Below are 23467 nucleotides of genomic sequence, written 5' to 3'. Positions count from 1 at the left end.
ATTGGTTACTGTGGATGTATTTATGGTATGTAATGTTGCTCTCCTTACATTGTTTTCTTAATGTATCTTCATTTCATTACCATTATTATTTAGGACGTTGTTTTGGTGTGTTTTTCACTGTCAGATCAAAAATCATAGAACAAGCTATGAGGATCGTCTCCAAAAATGAAAAAGCGTCACCACCATACTTGATTCTATTGTCTGTTATTAACTGACAGGTTTTTTTTAACCGGTTTATGCAGAAAATATGCTGTGCTTATTGGCTAAAAAGCCTTCGCAATGGACTCTATACAGCACCGTATATTTTTTAGCCTTATTATTTTTTAATATCATCTTCTGCGCCTAAATTAGTCGAACAAAAATACGAAATCTTAAATAGGTTACATTTGACAACTTATTGAGAAGCATTCTCCATTAGAAAACATACCAATGTCTTAAAGAGCTTCGACAGGACAAGAGTGACTTGCTCACCGTCTTTCAAGTCTAGCTTAAACATAATTATCTTGTCTATTAAACATTTCATACCATGTTTAGTAATTATTGTTAACTGATTCATCTACACGCTTCTTAGAATCTTATGTCCAAGTGTTGTGATTTCAGGGATTGATGTTGCTTTAATATTACATTTTTTGATTTTGACGTTTAGGGGATAAAGGAGCGTTAACCTAAGCATCGATTTGACGTTAAACGCGAAAATTCTTAATATGTGAGTCATCCCGTAGTAGTCAGAACATTTTATAATTAGCTATTACCATTTCTGTTTATTCAATTATAATGTTTGGTATAGAAAAGTAAAGTGTGGCGATTTTTTTACAATTCCTAGTTCCAGAGCATTTTACGAATTCATTTTTATAGAGCTAGAAAACAAACGAAATCCTGCTAGCTTACCAAAACTTTTATACCAATACGCTGTGTGCGTGGTAATCTCTTTGTAAAGCATTTTAACTGCTTTTTAATGATTGTGTTTGGACCTGAAGATAGATCATATATCCGAAATAAATTGTTTAGAAAAAAAAATCATTGTTATTTAATTTATTCTTATATAATGCCACAATGATCTTTGCTTCAAGAACAAAAACTATCAAACTTATTTGGTTGCATTATCTAGGATTTAATGAATAATTTCTAAATGCTGGGCAAATAAGTAAAAAAATTATTTAGCAGTTGCAAACAAGCAAGCAAAGTGTGCTCGTCTGTAGGTTTTTAATGATGTTGCCAGAGCTGCTTACTGAACAGTGTCAATGTCATAAAAAGATGTTCGGAGAACTTGACTTGTCACTTTCGTTCTCTTACACACTTCATATTTTCTAAGAGGAACGAACGAGGTGTTTTGTAATTGCAAGGAGTTTGCTCGGATACTTCCCTGTCGGGCAGGTGAAATTCGACTAAAGAATTAGGGATCCAAAATTTTCGTCTTTATGCTTTCTTTTGTATTCGAAAATTATCCAGATGCTGACAGCGACACAAATATTACAGGCATTCCGGGCTTTTTCCCTTCACAAGTTGAGTGTCACTTTCGTTCTATTACACACTTGTTTGCTCGTTTGCAACGTGTTTGATCGGAGGTTTCCATGTGGAGCATGTAAAACATGTTTCACAGAAACAGGAAAGAAACGGTACCTGCTCCTTACAACGGCCGTTTTGGCACATCGATCATTTCCGTTGTTTTGACAGTCTACACCTTTTGTTTTTCTTTCTTTTGCTCTGTTTCATCTCATTTTGTGTTAAAATACTCTCTCTTAAATTGCGTCGCGTTAAGGCGCACTAATTTTTATTAATTTTTGATCGTTGATAATTTGCTTTTTTTAAACAAACGGGTTACTGGACAAGAAGAAACGCAATAACTCGTTTACCCACAGGCACTATTTTTACTATAAATATAAATATGATGTCAAAGCCGTTTACAAGAAGATTCCTTAACAAATACGTATTAGTTCTTACCCTGTATGTTGTCTTACGCTCCTGTTCGCATAATGTATTAATGTTAGGCTGCTTTACTTTGGTATGGTAGGTAGAAAAAACACTTGTAGACTCGAAATGAGGAAATAAGATGAGCAACAAACAATCCATATAGTTATTATTTGATGTCGAAAAGATGCAAGATATCATTGGTGCGAGAATGCATTCTGAATGCTGTGTACCATTTGTGAAATAATAAGAAGAAGAAAATAGAAAATGACATAATATTATTTCGGATATGTATCTGTTAGGTTTTTACTTTATTTCAAAACTTTATTTGTCAAATTGTGTGTCCCCCGTTTTTTATGTTGTCACAGATGGATGAATGTTATAATTGTATTTATTAAAGGTGTTATTGAATTTCATCAGGGAAATATTCAAATTTTGTGTCAACATTGATAATTGTATTTTAAAATATTGAATGATTTAAGTAGATCGATAGTTATATTGAATCAATTGTTCAGTTCCCCATAGTAATAAAGAGTAACAAACACATAAATATTTATAACAGATGTATTAAAATGTTGATAGATATGTTGTTTTTATTTTTAACGATCACGCAAGATAACTAAACTGATATCTTATAAAACACACACAATGTATCGCAATGTATCTAGTGTTTGGTTTGACATTCGTTGCACTGTGTTTACATGGGTTGGCAATATTCTGTTTGTGCAAGCACAAGAAACAAAATAAAACCCAGAAAGTATTATTGATAAATGTGAGCGCAACAGAAATTTTTATTCTCCTGCTCAAAGCTTGTAACCTTGCTATGGCGATGGCAATGTATGAAATGCAAACAATAACCGTTCGTTTCGCACATTTATTTAGCATGATTTCGTTTTACCTGTACATACTCGCAAACTTTTTGTTGCTTTTTGCCATGTTTCTAATTATAGTAGATCGTTTTCTTTGCATTCATTTGCACGTCAGATATAGTTACGTTGTAACAAAAATTCGATTGATGAAAGTCATAATTGCGGCTTGGATTGTTAGCACGATAATAGGATTACCCTTACTTTTCTTGGAAGACTTGGAAGGAGAGTATTACGTAACTTTATTAGTTCTAAATGTTGTTTATATTATCATGGCTACAGTGGTTTATGGTATAATTTGTCTCTATTTAAAAAGACAAAGAAAAAGATTCCAAGCAAAATCCAAGATGGAGAAAGTTACAAATTCTAAACAATTTGTTGTACCATTTTTGATCGTGATCACTTTCATCATTTTTTCATCTCTGCCGAAATGTATCAACGTATGGCTGTCAATAATGAATGGTAAAATAGAAACTATAAACTTTAGCATTCTTACTCAAATTTTGTTGGTCTGTGGTTTCATTGTTGATCCTCTAATTTACGTTTTTTTCAACAAGCCGCTAAGAGATGTAGCGCTTTATTACCTCCGTTGCAAACGTTTTCCTTTAACGGCATCAGATAATTCAATAGTATTACGGAACATCGCCGTTGTTAAAAGTGATTCTTTAAATCAATCTACACCTTCTAGTATGGCGTAACTTACAATACAAAATGAAGAACTTTTTCACTCTTATTACGTCATGCACGCTATATTTTACCAAAGTATTTAATGCACTACATCATCTTCCAACGAGTGAACAGAGTACCAATGCTTTCTTGGTCCTACAATATTGGAACACTAGTTCAATCTAGTTAATTCCAACAAAAAATCTTAGAATGGAAAATGTCATCCGAATAGGTGGCAACCACAAAACGCATATGGAGAACTGTTACAACTGTTTTGTTTTTTACCTATTTGTGTGTTTTTGTATTCGTAGGATTATCTAATTTTTAAGCCGTATTCAAAATTTTTATGCTCCGAGATTACGATATCCTTTCTTCGACAGTGAAAATGCCGAGGCAAGTTCTCCAAGTTTCTTTTTATGACATTGAGACTGTCCAGTAGGCGGCTCTGACGTCAGAATTAAAATCCTATGCACAAGTATGATTTGCTTACTTGCAACTGATAAATAAATATGCACTTATTTTCCCGTCATTAGAAATTATTCATCAACTCCTAAATAATACAACCGAATAGATTTGATGGTTTTTGTTCTTGAAGCCAAGATCATTGTGACATTACATCAGAATGAATTAAGCAAAAATGATTTTTATTTTCTAACAATATATTTTGGATATATGAATCTTTCCTTAGGTCTATAAGCGGTCATTAGAAAAGGTAAAATTCTATACAAATAGTTTACTACGCACAGAGATAGCGATGTACATGAGTTTTAATAAGCCTAAGAGGTTCTTGTTCGTTTTCAACCTATATAATAATATACATAAGTTTATTTACAACACTGTATACAAGCTATATAAGTTTTTTTTAAAACCTCGTAAAATGCTTTAAAATTAGAAATTGTAAATAAATTGTAAATAGAAATTAAAACATATAATTTTTTGGTCTTATCAATACTTTAAATCACATGCACTCAGGCATAAGCTTTTTAAAACGTGGATGTTTCACGGTTTCAAATATTTAAACAACAAAAATTTAACCCCCGTCCTTGCTAACGTCTGTTAAGGTAAGCCATACTTTTTCCATTTGCGAGTCGTTCCTAACATCATCCAAAAATGACTACGAAGAAATTGGCTCCCTCAACCAACTAAATTGCACTTTAGCAGTTACATGGATATCTGCTTGAAAATATTAAAAACTTAGGTCAGCAAAAGTTTAGTCATTGTTTATAACAACACAACCAAAAGATAATCGAGTGTTTTTGTTAATAATAAACTTCTTTAGAAACAAGAGCCTTATGGCGCGAACACGGTTGCAATTTGCCAAACAAAGATGGCGGATCGAGTGTCCTCGTCCTCACACGTCAAAAAAAAAAGTTAAAAATTTTTTAAAAAGTTAGGTTATAGAAGACAAAAAGGTGAAAGACCTACAAACAACTGCACTGTGTTTTTTTTGTGTGTTTATTTTGTGATCTGTCTCACGCACTTTAAATTCCATAATACACATAGAAAACGTAAATGCGTAAGTTCGACCAATGATTCAGCATGTATCCTCGACCCCGTTAAAGGCTAAAACACAGGCTACATTCCCATTTCGCGCGTCGTAGTAGTTGCCTGATGATTTCAAACACGATTACACTGCGTTGCAACCGTGAATAATTTTATAATAGACAAGCACAAACAGATAAATACAATCGCGAGCAGATTTTGTAGTATCGTTAATTTTTTTACAATTGTAAACGTATAATACCTATTAAAGAGAATACAAAAATTGATCAGAGGTTTTTTTATGACAACTTAACATTTGTAAAATTTATCATGCATGTATTTAATGATATTATCATTTTAATGTGAAGACTTTTAGCTTCACAACTATGGTAGCAAAAGCAATGAAATGCATGATACTTGGTGATTTGTATCACTTAACTTTAGAGGGGTTATTTCAAGGCGAGTCCTTATTTTTTAGAAATTCTATTTACGGTCAAAATTTAGAATGTTCTATAAATAAATGTGTTTTTTTCGCTTAATGAGCAAAAAAATACAGGAAAAAGCTGATCTAAGCGCTGTTTCCGACGTTCTGCGATAAGTTTCTTTTCGGATTCTGCACTACAATATAACACGTAACTTTCTCGGTTATGTTAACGTGGGGAATAACAGACAGGAATCGACAACTGTAAAGTGACCAGCTTCACGGTTTTTTTTCTTGGAAAATACGCGCAAAAGATGCAATCCACATTTGGCTGTGGAGACTGAAAAAGTTTTTAATCCAGTTGCTGGTCGCAAGTCGCTCGATGTCAAATGTCAGAAGATTTGTGAATATAAACAAGAAGCTCTGCGGCTTGAAGATTTCCGCCATTAGCCTAAAAGATCTTAAAATTTGAAGTAGACCTTGAAAATGGAGAATTATGGGGCAAACAAAAATCATTGAGTATTCTCAATTATTATTGTAACTAATCTGCAATGTTAAAATACAACTCAATAAATAAATAAATAATTTTTACGTAGCTATATGAAGTATTCTAAAATAACAGTTAAAACTTTAACTGGATACTTTTAAAACTGATCAGGAAAATTCTGAAAACTAAACTTGACGATTCCAATATCAAATTTCTGAACGAGCTAAATTTGAATGATGAAGTAGTTCATTCTTAATTAATTCTGCAATAAATACATATTAGCATTCTCAGTATTTCTCAGTATTTAGGCCTTCAAAATTTACTTTCTTGTTGAACATTTTTTGAAAATGCTAATGGCGCATGGTTTGATAACAGCTGATCTGAAAAAGAAAGTACGTTTTAAAAATAAGAAACAAGAATACACAAATTTACCATAAACTGCATGAGAACCAGGTTGTTTAATTATTGTCCCCACTTTTCTTCGCCTCTTTGATTTGAAAAGGAAATTTATTAAAAAAATAAATGATAAATCAATGCCATGTGATGCACAAGTTATATTATATATACTAGTGCAGTGTAAAACACGTGGGTAGGCGACCACCAGCTGGCAGTACAAGAAATTCTGAATGTATATGCGTTTATCATACGCGAGATTTTTCCAGTGCGAAATATTCAAACCCCAGAACTGCGTAAGAATTGTCTACCTGACAAGTTTTAACTTTCACAGTTATAAATTTTCGCGAATAATGCCTTATTTTACATTTCACGGGTTCGGAAAAATGTTTTTTTCTTGAATAGTGTTTGGTATTTCATCCCAAAAAGGCCATGATGACACTGCTTATTTTTACTTATGGAAATTATACCTGTGAAATTTCCATCTAGGCTGGAACCGCAAAATTTAAAGTATCGTTGCGGAACTTACGAGAGTGGTCGTTGAGTTGGTCAAAGGCACTCTACTTTTATGATACAAAAGATTCTTTCAGTGATCAAATTTTAATACAACACAACAAATAGTCTCATAAGTCTCTGTTAGTAGTTGACAAAACTGAGTTAGCGTAACCTTGAGCTCAACATCATCTTTGTTAGACTCTTCACCTCCGTGTGGAACAAATTTTATGACTTTGTTTTCGTGTAAAATAAAATTGATTTCTGCATCTTGCGAATCTCGGATTTAAGTTGCACATCATTCTGTACAACTTCTTTACCAAATTGTTCAAACAAGACTTCTTTGAATATCTTCACGGTCTGTGCTGTTTCACTAGTAGACGCATCAAATGTGAGAACCTTTTGCCAGGATGAATCATTTTTCGCAATGAATTCAACAGTATACTCTCTGCGGCAAGTGTTGCATAGACAACAACCTGTGCCAGATTGTACAACTAATAACTAATTGACACGAAGAAAACGTGTCCAAAATTGTGCTTTGAATTTCTGGACAACAAAGAAGTATTTTTACAACTGGTGGATCTACTGCGACATATCGAATATTACATCTAGCTCTTCAGTTAAATAGCAGATGTTGGTTGAAAAACTGGTGAACAGCACTAAGTTATCGTGGTAAATTCTGGCAGATATTTCCGCAAACTGAATTAGCGTACCTTCTTTAACCAGATCAATTAAATCGCCCCATATAGACAGTGTCATCGTTCTAGTTCCATCCGATATTGCACCTTCTCTAAGGCGATCACTCCTCATTCTGCCATCTCTGTTGTATGATTTCTCGCATGATTTCAGCTCCAACAAACTTCACTTTCACTACCATGGAATCCACAACACCAGGTTCGGGAATGTCACATATTTGGAACGCGTCAGCATCATTGATTTGAAATGGAAGTTCTGTTTACAGTGCTTATACAGCAGAATACACATTGAAGTATACCACATCGCGTCCCTTAGCAACTCTGCTAACACCCACCAGTGTGCCATTGTAAAAAGCATCCATATATGATTGGCGAATAGACTGTATCTGGCCATGGTTGGATACTAAAACTTTAGTGAATTGAGTTGGTGCACACTTGATAAATGCAAAGAAATACTTTCGCTTTATATTGGTTTTGGTTGTTTTGATAGAGGATACTGGTGCAACGAATCCTTTAACATTTAGAAAATTGTTATTACAGTCTATGAGATCACAACTATTTTTTTTTCTCAAATTGAAGTAACTTTAATGTGATTAGATTTCGCAGAAGGCTTCATCTCAAACATTCTGCGGATGGGCATGTTCCCTTTTCTGCATTTTTAGTTGAGGTAGGGAAATAACAACATAATGATAGTAAATCCTTTTATATGCACTTTGTGATCAAAACTTTGAATTCTACAGGGCTTCAAATCTGGTTCACTGGGATAGTAATCACATCCGAACCCATTATACTACTGATTACATATCAATTGAAAATGTTGCAGGTAAGCCCCCTTTTCAACAAAATTTGCAGACGGCCTGCAGCGAAATTTAATCATATTAAAGTACAAGTTATTTTGAAGTTGTATTCATAAAGTAGCAATATAAAAAAGTAAAAGTAGCTTTTTTATATCAATGATCTTCTAATAATGGATTAATTATACATCTCAACAATATTCATAAATCATTTTTTCGCTGTAATGCAAGACTTGCTAACTAAGGATGATGGTGCTTTTGGAGAATAAGGTTTTTCTGGAGAAGATGCAAAAAGTTGCTTTGCAGGTTTTGGTGCAGAAGGTGGTGACAAAGTTCTTTTCAAGTCAGGGCTAATATTCTCTGCATCTTTATCTACAAAAAAAGAAAATTCCAATTTCACAAATATGTCTTCACTAAATTTCAACCATATTTGTCACTGTGAATTTTCGCAATACGTTGATGAGCTACTCATAGCACTTCTTTAGTTGGGGTAGATGGTAACTGTTCATTTTCGGCATCATTCATTGACTTTTTCATAGGATTTGCTATAAAATAGTATTATGTAAAATACTTAAAATTAAACTTGTCACGCAGCATTTTTTTAGAAAAAAACAGAAATTAATCTAGCTTACCATTTCTCATCTTTGACTTTTTATCATTAGAAGAAACTAAAAAAAAATCAAGACAAATTTTCTTTTTTTTTTTTTAAAGGAAGATTTTTTGCAAAAAATTCAGAAATTATGTATATACTGTTGAATTATTTGAAAATTGATAATTCGCAAAATTTGAATACATGCGAAAATTTCAAAATGTAAAAATCACGAAATTCGAAAAAAAGTCCCAGGGCTGCTATAGCTTCATAATAACGGAATATTCTCTGTTGATAAAACAACTCTAACAATTATTTAATGAAACTATGAAAATGAAAATATCTTACCATTAACTTGCAATTTTTTCTTATCTTTTGAGAACACTAAGGGAAAAAGGATTATATATACAAAATAGAACATAAACCTAAACACAGCATATCTACAAGGCTTGAAATATGATAGAATAATATGCAACAATATCATGAGAGGAATCTTATGAAATGAGTTTGGTTTGTGAATTAAATGTAAAAAAAAATATATAGAAAAAATCAACATGATGCTAGACCATACAGTCTAGCTTCCTCCGCTATCCTGGCTTGAAAATATTGATATTGTGTAAAGGCTGAAAGGTCATAGGTTCAACAATAAGATCATCAAGCGTTTGAACTCTTACCAGGGCAACATAAGTTAACCCTGGGTAGCTTTCACTTGTCCCTTAATCAATCCATGCCTTCGGTAATGTTAGCCCTTGTGATTTATGAATAGTGATAGCCCAAGCTAACTGAACTGTCTTCTTTTAAAGTTTGATCCAGCGCATACCTTAACCTGTCAATCAAAAAAGCTCTTCCCACAACCCACCTTTCCAATAACAAGTAATAATAGTTGTTCTGGCTCTGAAGACTGGGTTTGAGTTGACATATGATTTAAAACCAAATTAAAAGCTTTCTGTTGTTGGACATTCAACTTTAATACGTTCAAATGGTCATTCATAGGTATTCCTAGGCTGTTGTCTACAAAACTATTTTTTTGAAAATTAATCCAGGCTGGCATATCTCTATCTCTTGTGTTTCCCAATGTTGAGTATTATCAACTTTTATTTCTTCATTATGATCATAGACAACATCAGTTTGACTATGACTATTGACAGTATTTGCTAGAAACATCCATTCATCTCTCTCTCCTCTAGCACACGATCTCCGTGAAAGTTATCAGAGTCATCTTCAATTAAGTTTATGTTTTCCAGTTCAATGTTCAGGAACTACAATAGGACCCTCATCTCATATCACATTCCTCTTCGTTGTTCCACAATGAAGATAAAGCACACCTCCAATTTTTGCACTTCACTTTATATTTACAATATTTTCCATATTTAGCGCCTTTATAATATGATAAATAATTCGGAGCAGTTCTAACAGCTACTACTTTTGGACGTCTTTCTAACTTGCCTCCCTTGAGAACGAAAGTTGCATGAAAATTTACCAAAATTTAATTTTTTACATCTAAATCTGAACTGAAATCCTCTCGACGAGCATACAAGTCCAACATCGACCATTTCGACACAAGTTCGCCATGTAAATTTTGCAACTTTGACCCTTCTAAGGATACTGTTATAACTTGGAATGATGAACTGTGTAACTTACGCCGCAACAACTGATGACAAAACTCTTGTATGCTCATGTCTCTAAAACCTACAGCACATAAGCTTTTTGACCACTTTCGCTGAGTCAAAAGAATCGACTGTAACATTTTACCAACATGAATGAAAGCGTCTTTCGCAACAGATGAATTTTTTTCTGGTTTAGAAGCATACCTTGTTCAATATGAATGATAATCTATGATAACACTAATATTACAATTCGCCCTCCAACCTTGTAGTTAAACTCTTTGATGCCTTTTAAGTCGGGAGTCATTACGCTAAGTTATTACCTCTGCCTTGTACTTTAAAGATCCATCCTTAGTGTTCACTTTTTTGAAGTCTAACTTCGTTTTTCAGCATAAATCAGAATGGAACTGGAACCTACTGATACCATCCTTACCTTTGAGACAATAAAGTCAATTACATACATGTTTCTATACAGAATTGGGCAAGTTGGAATAATCCGAGTCAAGTAATTCATTTCCTAGTACATCAACAAAACACGTTTTACAGGGATGGGTTTGAGGTTTGGACCGAACAGAGGGGTCCTCTGGATTAATAGTAGTCAGTAAACAATCAACATAGTTGCAAACTATTTCTTCTGCATATCGACCTACCTCAATGTCACAATCTAGAAGAAGACGATCTTCATCTGGTAGATCTGACACATTATTTTTTGTTAAGAACTCGAGAGCTACATAGCTACTAGACCTGCATCATTTCTCAATTTTGCAAGGCCGTGACAATGGATAGATCCTCGAAGTACGGTGAATTCATGTCTAAACCAATGCCAAGAAGCACCTAGATAATCACACAGCCATGATTTCACGAAAGACTCTGTTGTTTCAGTAAAAAAACAATCAATAAAGTGAGGATTGTCAATGATTGCAGTTCTAAGTTCTTCACTAGTATTGGTGCCCGAAAGGCCGAGCAATTTTAACAGTTCTAGCCAATGATATTCTGCCATTGAAATTGTAAAAAAAAATATAGGTACTCCAACCAACCGTAGCGCAGCACGAAGTTGCTGCCGAACCCTATTCCAATATAATTTCGATCCGGTTAGTTCCTTGGTATAATATAACACTTTTGACATTAAACTGGTACTGGATGCATTATTAGCCATTTCCTGGAATTCTTCTAAAGTGAAGTCAAAATCACCAGGATTCCGTTTCTTATACAAATTACCTTTACTCAATAGACGTTTCCTGTACAGCATATTAAATGCCCAATAAGCAAATCTTAGATGTGCAGCAAACCGAAAGTACCATTTTCCCTCAACCATCTCAGCAAATTTAAGCAAATGTTTCAACTTAAGTGCAAATGATTTTGTATCACTTGTTGGGTCTCCTTGGCCATATGGAAATAATGTAGAGAAAGCCATAGTAGCAATATAATTGGTACCAAACTCAATTAGATTAGATTAGCTTTTCTTTTTTGTTGCCTTATAACAAACAATGACTAAACAATGACTAATACTAACTGGTAGCCTCATGATAGAGCGTTCGCTTCCAGTGCGGGAGGTCTTGGGTTCAAGCCCTGGCCGATTCATGCCAGAGACTATAAAAGTGTGAATCTATCTTTTCATGAGAACAGGATTAATATCTTAGGCGGTTGTCTAGTTGAGCGATTGCTTTCTTTGCACGACTTTTGCTCAAATTGGAGCTTTAAACGCACTAGAGCCTTCGCAGGACCCTCGTTGATAGCAGTACCAATAGGAGCTAAAGAGGCTACCCTGGGTAAATAATTTCAATAATAATAAATGCTAGCCGACCGACATGTTTTATTTTTTTTGCACAATCATTTACAGAAAATAGAAATTACATTTTAAAACCACAGTACTTTGAATATGTAATTCATCTTCCTAGCTTATTGAAATTAAACTTACAAAAGTATAATAGCATTAGAGAATCTAAATTCAAATTTTTCTTAAATTGTCGAAGTATTTTGTATTTAAACCAATTTTGTATTTCTTCCAAGATGAATGCTAGTAACACCTCCCAACTTTTAGCTGCCAATAATATCACAATGACTAAATTTTGCTGAATCAAGTTGTTATTATTTTCAGGGAGATATTTACATAATTTTGAAATTACAATTTAGTTGTTTAAGAGCAAAGTGTTTCTCGGGAGCCAATTTCTTCACATTCATTTTTGAGGTGATTTTAGGGAAGACTCGCAAATGGAAAAGTATATGCTAAACTAAACAGACATTAGCGAGGACGGGGATTAATTCTTGTGTCGTTCAAATATTTTATACCGTAAAACATCCATGTTAAAAAATTGTTGTAACTAATCTGTCATCTACACGCTTCTTTGAAACTTATATCTGAGTGCTTGTAATTTCAAGGATTGATGGTGCCCAAAAATTATATTTTTTTTATTTTCACGGAGGGAGGGAAGTGTGTTAAACTTAATCGTCTGATTTGACGTTGATCGTACACTTTTTCATTTGTATCTGGACATTTTTTAAGTAGCTTTTACCGTTACTGTCTTTTCAATTAAAATGTCTATGTGTTTAGTTTAGGGCAGTAAAATGTGGCGTGGATTTTTTTTACAATGTCTAATTTAAAAGAATTTTACGAGGTTTTGAAAAAACTTGTATTAGACTTTTGACTAAACTTCTATATAGCATTATATAGGTTGAAAACATAGAAGAGCCTGCTAGTACATACACTAATTGTGTGAGTAGCAAAGTATGGTATTTTAACCCTTTTTTAATGACTCCATTTGGTCCTGAAGATGGATTATATATCTTAAATATATTCAGAAGATAAAAATGTTTGTTGATTAATTCATTCCGATAATGCTACAATGATCTTGCCTTTAAGAACAAAACTATCAAATCTATTTGGTTGTATTATTTAGGATTTGATGAATAATTTCTAAATGATGGGCTAATAAGTGCAAATTCATTTAGCAGTTGCAAGCAAGCAAGCAAGTAGGCAAAGTGTGCTCGTCTGTAGGTTTTTAATTCTGGTGTCAGAGCTGCTTACTGCACAGTATCAATGTCATAAAAAAACATTTGTCTTTGCATTTCCACTGTCGAAAAAGGGATATCGTAATCTCGAAGTACAGAAATATTAAATCTGGCTTCAAAATTAAATAATCCTAATAAAAAAGCCAGTGTTGATTGTTCTCCACATGCGTTTTGTGGTTGCTTCAAACCCGGCTTACATTTTCCACTCAAGATTTGTTGTTAAAATTGACTAGATTGATCTAGTGTTCCAACATTGCAGCAACACGAAAGCAATGGTACTTTTAACACTCTTTGGAAAATAATGTAGTAATAAGAGAGAAAAAGTTCTTGATTTTGTATTGTAAGTTACACCGTGCTAAAAGTTGTAGATTGATTTAAAGAATCACTTTTAACAACGGCGATGTTCCGTAATACTATTGAATTATCTGATGCCGTTAAAGGAAAACGTTTGCAACGGAGGTAATGGAGCGCTATATCTCTTAGTGGTTTGTTGAAGAAGACGTAAATTAGAGGATCAACAATGAAACCACAGACTAACAAAATTTCAGTAAGAATGCTAAAGTTTATAGTTTCTATTTTACCATTCATTATTAACAGCCATACGTTGATACATTTCGGCAGAGATGAAAAAATGATGAAAGTAATCACGATCAAAAATGGTACGACAAATTGTTTAGAATTTGTAACTTTCTCCATCTTGGATTTTGCTTGGAATGTTTTTCTTCGTCTTTTTAAATAGAGACAAATTATACCATAAACCACTGTAGCCATGATAATATAAACTACATTTAGAACTAATAAAATTACGTAATACTCTCCTTCCAAGTCTTCCAAGAAAAGTAAGGGTAATCCTATTATCGTGCTAACAATCCAAGCCGCAATTATGACTTTCACCAATCGAATTTTCGTGACAACGTAATTATATCTAACATGCAAATAAATGCAGAGAAAACGATCTGCTATGATAAAAAACATGGCGAAGAGCAACAAAAAGTTTGCAAGTGTGTACAGGTAAAACGAAATCATGCTAAATAAATGTTCGAAACGAACGGTTATTGTTTGCATTTCGTCTTTTGCCATCAGCATGGCAAGGTAACAAGCTTTGAGCAGGAGAATAAAAATTTCTGTTGCGCTCACATTTATCAATAATACTTTCTGGTTTACATTTTGTTTCTTGTGCTTGCACAAACAGAATATTGCCAACCCGTGTATACACAGTGCAACGAATGTCAAAACAAACACTAGATACATTGCGAGTGTGTTTTTTATAAGATATCAATTTAATTATCTTGCGTGATCGTCTAAAATAAAAACAACATATCTATCAACATTCTAATTTACTTGTTATAATATTTATGTGTTCATTACTATTTATTACTATAGAGAACTCAACAATTGATTCAATATAACTATCGATGTATTTAAATCATTCAATACTTTTAAATGCAATTATCAATGTTAACACAAAATTTTCTTTGAAAGTGCTCATTAAAAGAATAATTTGAACACGTGACTAATCCGATTTCCCGATTTTGTCGGATTTACCCGAAAATCGGAAAAAACGGATTTTCGGACAATTTTTGGCAATTTTTTATCCGATCCATGTAAAAACCGGAAGATATGTTAAATAACTTTTATTTAGCTTTCAGAAACTTCAAACAGAATGTAAAAATTCACTCTAGAACAAAAGTAATTATATTTTAAGCAGATAGTGGCATTTCTAACAATTTTCAAGCTTCTGATGACGTCACAGAAAATGTGTGGACGCAAGCAAAGGTTTATTGGTGCCATTTTGTTCCTTTTATGACGTACTAAAAGTGTGCCAAGTTTGATTCATTTTGAACAATCTTATGAAAAGTTATTGAGGGGAATCCGCCCCCCCCCCCCCCCCCCGGTCATAGTATGTTCGAAAAACCCCGGACCGAATAGGGTTAAGGGTAGAAGATTATCCCCTAGTAAGCCATAAAAATCCTCAGCATTACCATAAAAACTTTCAATCAGGGGCTTTATTTTGTTCCAAAGTTCAACAGCTTTATTAGTTGAAAATAAAAATTTATCCTCTGAAAACATAAATCTTGCTGATTCAGGTAAACATCTGTCACCAAAACATATCTCAGCACTTTTTTTCACCATTAATTTTAATGTTAATGGATGTAGCTTCTTTAGAATTTTTTCTTCTTTTGACAATTTTTGCACGGACAGAAAAGGGCTAGCATCTGGCATTTCTGACAAGGCATGCTTAACATTGCAATGTCTGGTTAGACCACGTTGTGATTTGCAAACTTTATCGCAATTTTGGCAACGGTAAACCTCGGTACCTCGGTAAATCTTTCTTGCAGCTTTTAACTTCTGTTATAAGAGCATCTAATTCTGTGTTAAAATAAATTATCTTCCAAAAAACCACCATCAATTAACTCAAATAGATCATCAAGATCATCTCCAGCCAAGTAATCCTCTCCTATTTGAGCCGCCATTACTAACTTCCGTGCAGTATCGGAGGTTCGTCCGACACAACTTAAGGATAGGTTGCGCAAACAATGTCGGTGGTCGTTGCCTCTAGACTATCTTTTTTTTCTTATGACTATGCTCAAAGTAACGTTTTAACTTGCATGTGAAAGAAATGTGCCAGGAATGTTTCACAATAAAATCTTTGGAATCATTTGCCGGTGTCCAAAAAATTGCGTTCTCTACGAACATTGAAGCACTGATACGAGACACAAGAATATATTGTCAGTGTTCGATTTACAAGTAACAATGTGTTATAAATATTTTATAATTTTAGTTTTTTTTTGCTTTTTAATAGTTAGCGTAAATTAGTTTTTTTTACTATACATGTAAACCAACTCTGAATAATTGAATAAATTTAAGTTAATATTCGCTGATAAAATTTCCACCAAGAATATTCTATTCTAAAAATATGTCAAGGTTTACTTTTGCTAATTCATCTTTCTTAACAATAAGAATGGGGATTGAATGATAAATATTGCGGCTTTTAGGAGTTTTGATGCATATTTACAGGCTTAATTATATTTTATTTCGGATATGTAATCTTAAGCGTTTAGCTTTTTATTTTATTTACAGTTTTTCATTTTCCAATTGTGTCCCCCCTTTTCTTCGTTGTCATAATAGAAACTGAAAACTTTAGCATTCTTACTCAAATTTTGTTGGTCTGTGGTTTCATTGTTGATCCTCTAATTTACGTCTTCTTCAACAAACCACTAAGAGATGTAGCGCTTCATTACCTTCGTTGCAAACGTTTTCCTTTAATGGCTTCAGATAATTCAACAGTATTACGGAACATCGCCGTTGTTAAAAGTGATTCTTTAAATCAATCTACAGTTTCTGGCACAGTTTAACCTAAAGTACTAAATCAAGAATTTTTTAACTGTTTTATGTCATGTAACCTACAATACTAAAAGTTGTCAAATCAGGAATGTTTCTCTCTTATTACGTCATTCACGCTATATATTACCAAAGTATTTAATGCACTATATTCGTAGGATTATCTAATTTTTCAGCCATGTTTAAAATTTCTAGACTTTGAGATTTGGATATCCTTTCTTCTACGGTGGAAATGCCAAGTCAAGTTCTCCAAATGTCTTTTTATGACATTGAGACTTATCAGTAAGCAGCTCTGACATCAGAATCAAAAACTTTCACACGGAAGAGCGTGCTATATTTAAGCGACAAAAGAATCAATCCCCTTCCTCTCTACTGTCTGTTGAGTTAAGAGTATACTTTTTCACTTTCGAGTGGCCCCTAAAAAAACCTTAAAAATTGACTGTGAAGAAATTGGCTCCCGGGAAACAGCATTACCACCAATATTTTGCCTCAACTTTTATTGCCCTCAAACAACAAGTTGTATTACTGCGGAAAGTTTATCATTTCTTGCGCACGGTGTTAAAGGAATGATAAACTTTTCACAGTAATATGAATACTGAGCAGACAAACCGAAATAATATCTTTAATAACTAAATTGTACTTTAGAAATTATGTGAATATCTCCTGGAAAATATTAACAACATGAGTCAGCAAAAGTTTAGTCGTTGTTTATAAGAAGACAACAAAAAGACGATCAGCAAGTTTTATTGATTGATAACAAACAATTTTTAGAAATAATTGTTTAATAGATACAAACGGATAGACACAATCGTAGGTGAATTTTAAAGTATCATTAAATTTTTACAATCTGATTTTATGACTTTTCTTGTATTTAAACGTATAATACCTATTTTAGGGAAGATAAAAACTGAACAGTGGTTTTCTTTATGACAACTCAACGTTTTTAATATGCATCATGCATGTATTTAAAGATACACCATTTTAATGCGAATACTCGACTTTTCGCTTCACAACCATGGTAGTAAACGCAATAAAATGCATCGTACTTGGTGATTTGTAAGTTTTCTGTTGTTATTTTAATTGCCTATAGGGGCATGCCCTTTTAAAGTTCATAATTACTTAACTCTTTTTGAGCCATATGACGATTTAAATAGAAAAAGTAAAAAAGACAGTCTGAATAAGTTAATTATATTTAAATCACGTTAGCCAGATCATAAATAAAACAAAATTTTTGTAGTTTCTAATATTTCGACTATAGTTCAAGTCACTTGTTGTAAAATATTTTATTCTCTGATGTTGATTTTTTTTGTTATTGTTTGGTGATGACTGTTCCACTGTTTTTTACAGCATAGTAATAGTTATGTAACAATGTCTGTGTTTCAGATATGTTGGAAGATTTTCCTTTCTTGTGACATGTGCAGCAACAGAATATTCAATTGGATATATTCCTACTGTGTAAGTATTTTTAGAAATCGTTAGTGCAATTTATTAGAAACAAATAAAGAAAAGGCGTGACGAAAAAAAATGTTTACGGTCCAAATTTAGTTCCAAAATTTTTTTTTTCTAATTTTGAAAAAATGTCGCTGTTATAGAAAAAAATCAACGCGTTTCCCATACATTTTCGTTCGTGATTTGACAATACCATGCCGCATAACTAAGAAACTCTCTATCGTCGTCTGTTTAATTACAACCGTGTTGACTGCACATAAAATAACAGCCCTCTAGCCCATGTACGAAGAACGCGTCCGGGCCCTGCTATTGCAGGGACGAGTTGCCACTAAAATAAGACCAATCAGGAGCAAAGTTTCAGTTAAATGACCCGTATACGTCTGTCCGTCTGTCTGTCTGTTACGCAAAATGGTAGCTTAGCTGCGCAAGTAGCGAGATGCACGCAATGCGGTGTAAAAAGGACGGGTGGACCCGTGGATTTTTCCACGGGCTAACGACTATAATTTATGTTTCAAATCATTTTTCCCTAAGAATGTAGTTGTTTTTCGCTATTAAGCTGTGCTGTAAGAGGGCTCGATTAACTTGTAATAGGTTGCCATGTATGCATGAACTAGTGAAATTTGTCTGAAGTAGCACCAGCAATGCTTTGGTATTTTAAAGCATAATTTACACTTAAGAACCAAATGAATCGGAAGTGAAAAAGAAAAATACTTTAATTAAATTGGCTAAAATTTTTGTTTTTTATATTTTTTTCTCTTCCTGTGCCACAAATGATTTTAACTTTCCGGTTGGTTCGAAACTGAAAAATATTTATTAACGAAAAAGATAGTAGAAATCACAATGGACCTTTCCAATCCGGTCTATATCTTTTTCGAGTACAAATTCACTTTAATATGACTTTCATGTACAAGCTCCTTATTTTAGCTCTGATAAGTATACAATCGATGTGTTGCTGGAGCTGAGTGGACAAACAGCTACCATAAATGTGATGGAACCTCTTAGAGGAACTGGTATGAACACTACAATACGTTTTTATTCATCTATGCATTCCTTTAAAACTTTTAACTTAACTTTTTCATCATAATTTAGGCACGGAAGAGCACGATAGAAAAAAGCGTATGTGTTACCCTAACACAGTAAGCATTTTTTATGATTGGCCCACTTTCTTTTATGTCAATTTACATGGTAGTTTTCAACTCGTTTCGAAATGTGAATTTCATCTACAAATTGCTGCAGCGCTGACATAACCACCACGGATCAGCTGGATGTTTGCTCAGTCCTTTCAATCTCTGTTGTATAATTAATTATTTTTAGGATGTGTTTTTGATATGTTTCTCGTTATCAAATCGAGAATCCTATGAACACGTGCGTACAAAATGGCATCCAGAAGTTAAATTGCATCGTCCTACTGCAGCTATCATTTTAGTTGGTACAAAACTTGATAAAGAGTACTTAATCAGGGATCAGCTTTTTACAACAGAAGATGGATTACAATTAGCAAAAGAAATAGGAGCTGTGAAATATTTAGAATGTTTATCTCAAACGCAAGGATGCGTGAAAGAAGTATTTAAAGAAGTAGCAAGAGCCTGGTATAAAGAGACAGCTAAGAAAAAGAAGCAGTGTATATTGTTATAAGCATCTGCTATTCAATATCGAATTTGATCCTTCCTTAACTTTACTAGTTCCGTTCTCCATTGACAATACTAGCCATAGGAGTGGTTGTCAAAATTTAAACAATGCGAAAATAATAAACAGAATAAACATTCTTTCTATGCCCAAAACACGGTTTCTGTTGCCCATTATCATCATTTGCAGCGTTCTTTGTTTGTAAATAACACCGTTTTTCTAATTTTGTAACTTTTGACCTAAAATTTTGTAAATTTTGACCTAAAACAATATAATACAATGTGAAGGTTATACAAAAGATTTTAGCTTCCCATCACGTTTACTATTTAAAACTTTGTTGAAAACGAAAAAAAGTTTATTTCAGTAACTCCGGAAGCTTTCTGGAGTTACTGAACTAAACTAAAACTGATATAAATAAAAAAGGGTTGCTACAAATGAGACATGTTTGAAAGTGAGGCCGGAAAAAACGATCTTATAACGACCACAGGAGCCTCCTTTATTAAATCACTCTTCTTCGGGGAGTGTTAATTACCATTAGATATAATTACAACTGAGCTATACTTAGGCGCCAGAATCTTGATTAGGTGATATGCATGCAGTAAGCAGCTTGAGTGCTTCAGCAAGTGTAGGAAATTTATATTAAAAATGCAAATATAACAGTCGTCGGCAAAAATAAGTCATTGTTTCGAGGAGGACAATGATTGAGCGTTTATGATGTACAGAGTTTATTGTCATACCCAATATTTATGTTGGCATGCGAATATATATACGTTTGCTTTTATTAAATTTTTGAGGATCTATTGACCCCAAAGTATTGTTAAAAGTTAAAAATATTACGCAAAGCTTGTTTCAACTTAGGTCGGCAAATATTAAGTCATTGTTTCAAAGAGGACAATAAGCAATGATTGTGTGTTTGTTGTAACATATGACCATTTAAAAATAAAGACTGTCAAAATCTCGTCCCCAGGGTCTTGTGACTTCTTTTCCGTTATGACGTTTTGACCGTTATCAACTTCATCAACAAGGCAAAATTGCCCTGGGAACGAAGTTGGGGACTGTCACTGACAATTCTGTTTGAAATAAGATATACTTTATAATCTACGAGATTTATTATCGTACCGTTTAATTCATCTCTCACTGTTTCTACCAACATTTTGTAGCGTAAAAAAGATTCAAATAATTGTATATATTACGGCGCTTTATTTCTAGAGGTGTTGGAAGAACTTCCTTGCTTATGACGTTTGTAACTGAGAAATTTCTAACTCAATATGTCCCTACCATGTAAGTATGCTGGATCGGCTCTTTTTTCAATTTCATAAATGCATGGTTTTAACAGGTATTATAGGTATAGCCTTTCTTTATTATCAAAGTTTCGATATGCATCCCATGGATTTGAAGTATGAAGGTGATGGAAAGTCAGTTGCTGTTGCTTTGATGGATGCGCTTAGTGGCAATGGTATGTTATTACTCTGCATAAGATTTTTATTTTATAATCTGTGCAGGATTTATTTTTTTATTTATCATTCAGGCACAGAAGAACGCGATCGATTAAGACCTTATTTACCCCGAAACAGTAAGTACTATAATTTTTATTGTTAATTTTAACATTAATTTCTTGTTGTTGTTTTTCAAAGCTTACCACCCGTTTTCATTTCATTTTTCTAAAAGTGCCCTGTTAAAATGTCGATCATTTTATTGACAATCAACTTAATAACGTCAAAATTACCCTGTCTGCGCTTTACACGAGTCCTCTTATTCAAGATGGCGATCGGTTTTGCATGCAAGTCGCTTGTTACCTTGTTTGTTTATCTTAGTACATTTATATATGAGTGTTTTAATTTTTAGCTGTTTTAAATGGTTAGTAAGTTTTCGGTTTGTCAACATTGAATGTTATACAGTTATAATCACTAATTCCCTCTCGACGTTAGTGCACGCTTTTCTTTTATAAAAATGCCAAAATTCTAACCATGCTAGTTATTATTTTTATTTCTCTATTGTTCTAAACAATAGATCTAATGTTTTTAATCCTAAATTCCAGCTTTACTGTTATAAACCATATTCTTATAAAAATTTAAGTATCTGGCTAATGTAACATTGAGCCTAACAGTTAAAATATGGAAGTAACATCTGTTTTGGTGTCATAACCTTGTTAAATCTTCAACTGATTTTTTGTTTTGTTTTTTCTCCACTGGTGAAGTAAGAATGGGGTCTAAAATTCTGAGAGTTGCCTAAGCAGAATATATACAGCTATGTCAAACTTTATTTAGGATGTGGTTCTGGTATGTTTTTCACTATCAGATCGAACATCATATGAATACGTGCGTACAAAATGGCGGCCAGAAATAAAATCGTATCGTCCTAATGCAGCATCATTTTAGTTGGTACAAAACTTGATACACGAAACGATAAAGAATACATTGAACAAAATAAGCTGGTCACAGTAGAAGAAGGAATACAATTAGCTAAAGAAATAGAAGCTGTGAAAGATTTAGAATGTTCGGCATTAACGCAACAAGGTGTAAAAGAATTATTTGAAGAACTAGCCCTGGTGGCATCGCATTTTAGGAAAACTCTAAGAATCAAAAGATGTGTGTTGTTTTGAAATGATAGCCGAAGTAGCTGATACTTGTGGACATATACTATTACTTGTGTCTTATATATTTATACTGAAGCGTTAGTTCAACGTATTGTTGAAACTAAATGATGCCACTTTGCTCGGAAGGAGGGGGGTATGATAATACTATCTTTCTTCAGCCCTGTTACTTACCTTTAGGCTTTTCTTGGATATTTTGTGTCTCGACACGTTTTTGAACTGTGGAAGGTGGGTAACAATTACTTATGTTGAAAAGTTGCGTGTTTATATTATATTCTCCGTGACGCGACAACGTAGAAAATTTGCGTTTTAAAGCATGGAGATTGCCTAGAAATATCTTTCCAAGCCTCCTTGGATTAGTACTTTTCTTAAAATTTCGCAGTAACAAATAGTTCCCTGTTTTATAACTAAAAAAAATCAGAACATAATAACTATTTATTATTGTTTTAATGCAAGGGGCAAAAATATCTGAACGCATAATCATGCTCATTTTGTTCGTTTTCTGGAGAACTTTATGTTGCTTATTAGAGAAGCGTGTATTCAACTTAATTTGAATATTTAATGCATGACAAAATTCGAAACAATCCGTGACACGCCTGTCTGCTCGTAATATTTTCAGCTAAATAAGTTATCCGACAATGTTAAAGAGATTATCCCTAAATGATACTTGGATTCACGATATTGTTGTAAAACACCGCATATAATACAATTATCTACTAATTTTAGTTGTTACAAAACGTGATAAATGGAACGATAAAGAATACATAAGCAATATGAGGAAGGCAATCAACTAATTACAACTAAGAAAGGGATACAGCTAGCAAAGGAGATAGAAGCAGTAAAATATGTGTAGTGTTCTTCTAAAAATCAACAAGATGTCGAAGAAGTAATAAAAGAAGTTGCTTAAACTGAAATATGTGTTTTGACTACAACTACGATAAACAAAACGTGTACATTAATGTAATCTGAAAGTGTGAAATTCTTCTCTGATTTTTACACCATTTTATCACTTATCCAAATATGCTACAGCATGAACGCATTGTGGTGTGTT

The 23467-nt window shown here is 33.3% G+C and overlaps 2 protein-coding genes and 1 pseudogene across 3 annotated transcripts; all 3 read left to right on the top strand.

The window, feature by feature from the left end:
• The first annotated feature begins 653 nt into the window (after positions 1-653).
• LOC130649595 (melanocyte-stimulating hormone receptor-like) lies at positions 654-6314 on the top strand. The gene has a single exon (XM_057455906.1). It carries the CDS (start codon positions 2567-2569, stop codon positions 3470-3472), a length of 906 nt encoding a protein of 301 aa, XP_057311889.1. The 5' UTR covers positions 654-2566; the 3' UTR covers positions 3473-6314.
• Positions 6315-17393: 11079 nt separating this feature from the next.
• Positions 17394-20121, top strand: LOC130649603 (ras-related C3 botulinum toxin substrate 1-like). 2 transcript variants are annotated; one of them, XM_057455917.1, is made up of 6 exons: positions 17394-17562; positions 17644-17804; positions 18132-18203; positions 19122-19207; positions 19287-19333; positions 19512-20121. In XM_057455917.1, exons 2-6 carry the CDS (start codon positions 17764-17766, stop codon positions 19830-19832), a joined length of 567 nt encoding a protein of 188 aa, XP_057311900.1. In that variant the 5' UTR covers positions 17394-17562; positions 17644-17763; the 3' UTR covers positions 19833-20121. The 2 variants fall into 2 exon arrangements, with proteins under 2 accessions (XP_057311900.1, XP_057311901.1); XM_057455918.1 differs by having other exon boundaries at positions 17395-17558.
• Positions 20122-20962: 841 nt separating this feature from the next.
• Positions 20963-22435, top strand: LOC130649599 (ras-related C3 botulinum toxin substrate 1-like; annotated as a pseudogene).
• The last annotated feature ends 1032 nt before the right edge of the window (positions 22436-23467 follow it).

The sequence above is a fragment of the Hydractinia symbiolongicarpus genome, chromosome 7, assembly GCF_029227915.1.
Source record: "Hydractinia symbiolongicarpus strain clone_291-10 chromosome 7, HSymV2.1, whole genome shotgun sequence".
Classification (NCBI taxonomy): domain Eukaryota; kingdom Metazoa; phylum Cnidaria; class Hydrozoa; order Anthoathecata; family Hydractiniidae; genus Hydractinia; species Hydractinia symbiolongicarpus.
This window is presented reverse-complemented; position numbering and strand designations above follow the sequence as displayed.

Bases quoted from the DNA above. Each gene is read 5' to 3' on its own strand.
- LOC130649595 (XM_057455906.1), top strand. From the start codon at position 2,567: ATGTATCTAGTGTTTGGTTTGACATTCGTTGCACTGTGTTTACATGGG.
- LOC130649603 (XM_057455917.1), top strand. From the start codon at position 17,764: ATGGTAGTAAACGCAATAAAATGCATCGTACTTGGTGATTT. The intron at 18,204-19,121 runs GTAAGTATTTTT...TCCTTATTTTAG, and splicing joins ATTGGATATATTCCTACTGT to CTCTGATAAGTATACAATCG. The intron at 19,334-19,511 runs GTAAGCATTTTT...AATTATTTTTAG, and splicing joins GTATGTGTTACCCTAACACA to GATGTGTTTTTGATATGTTT.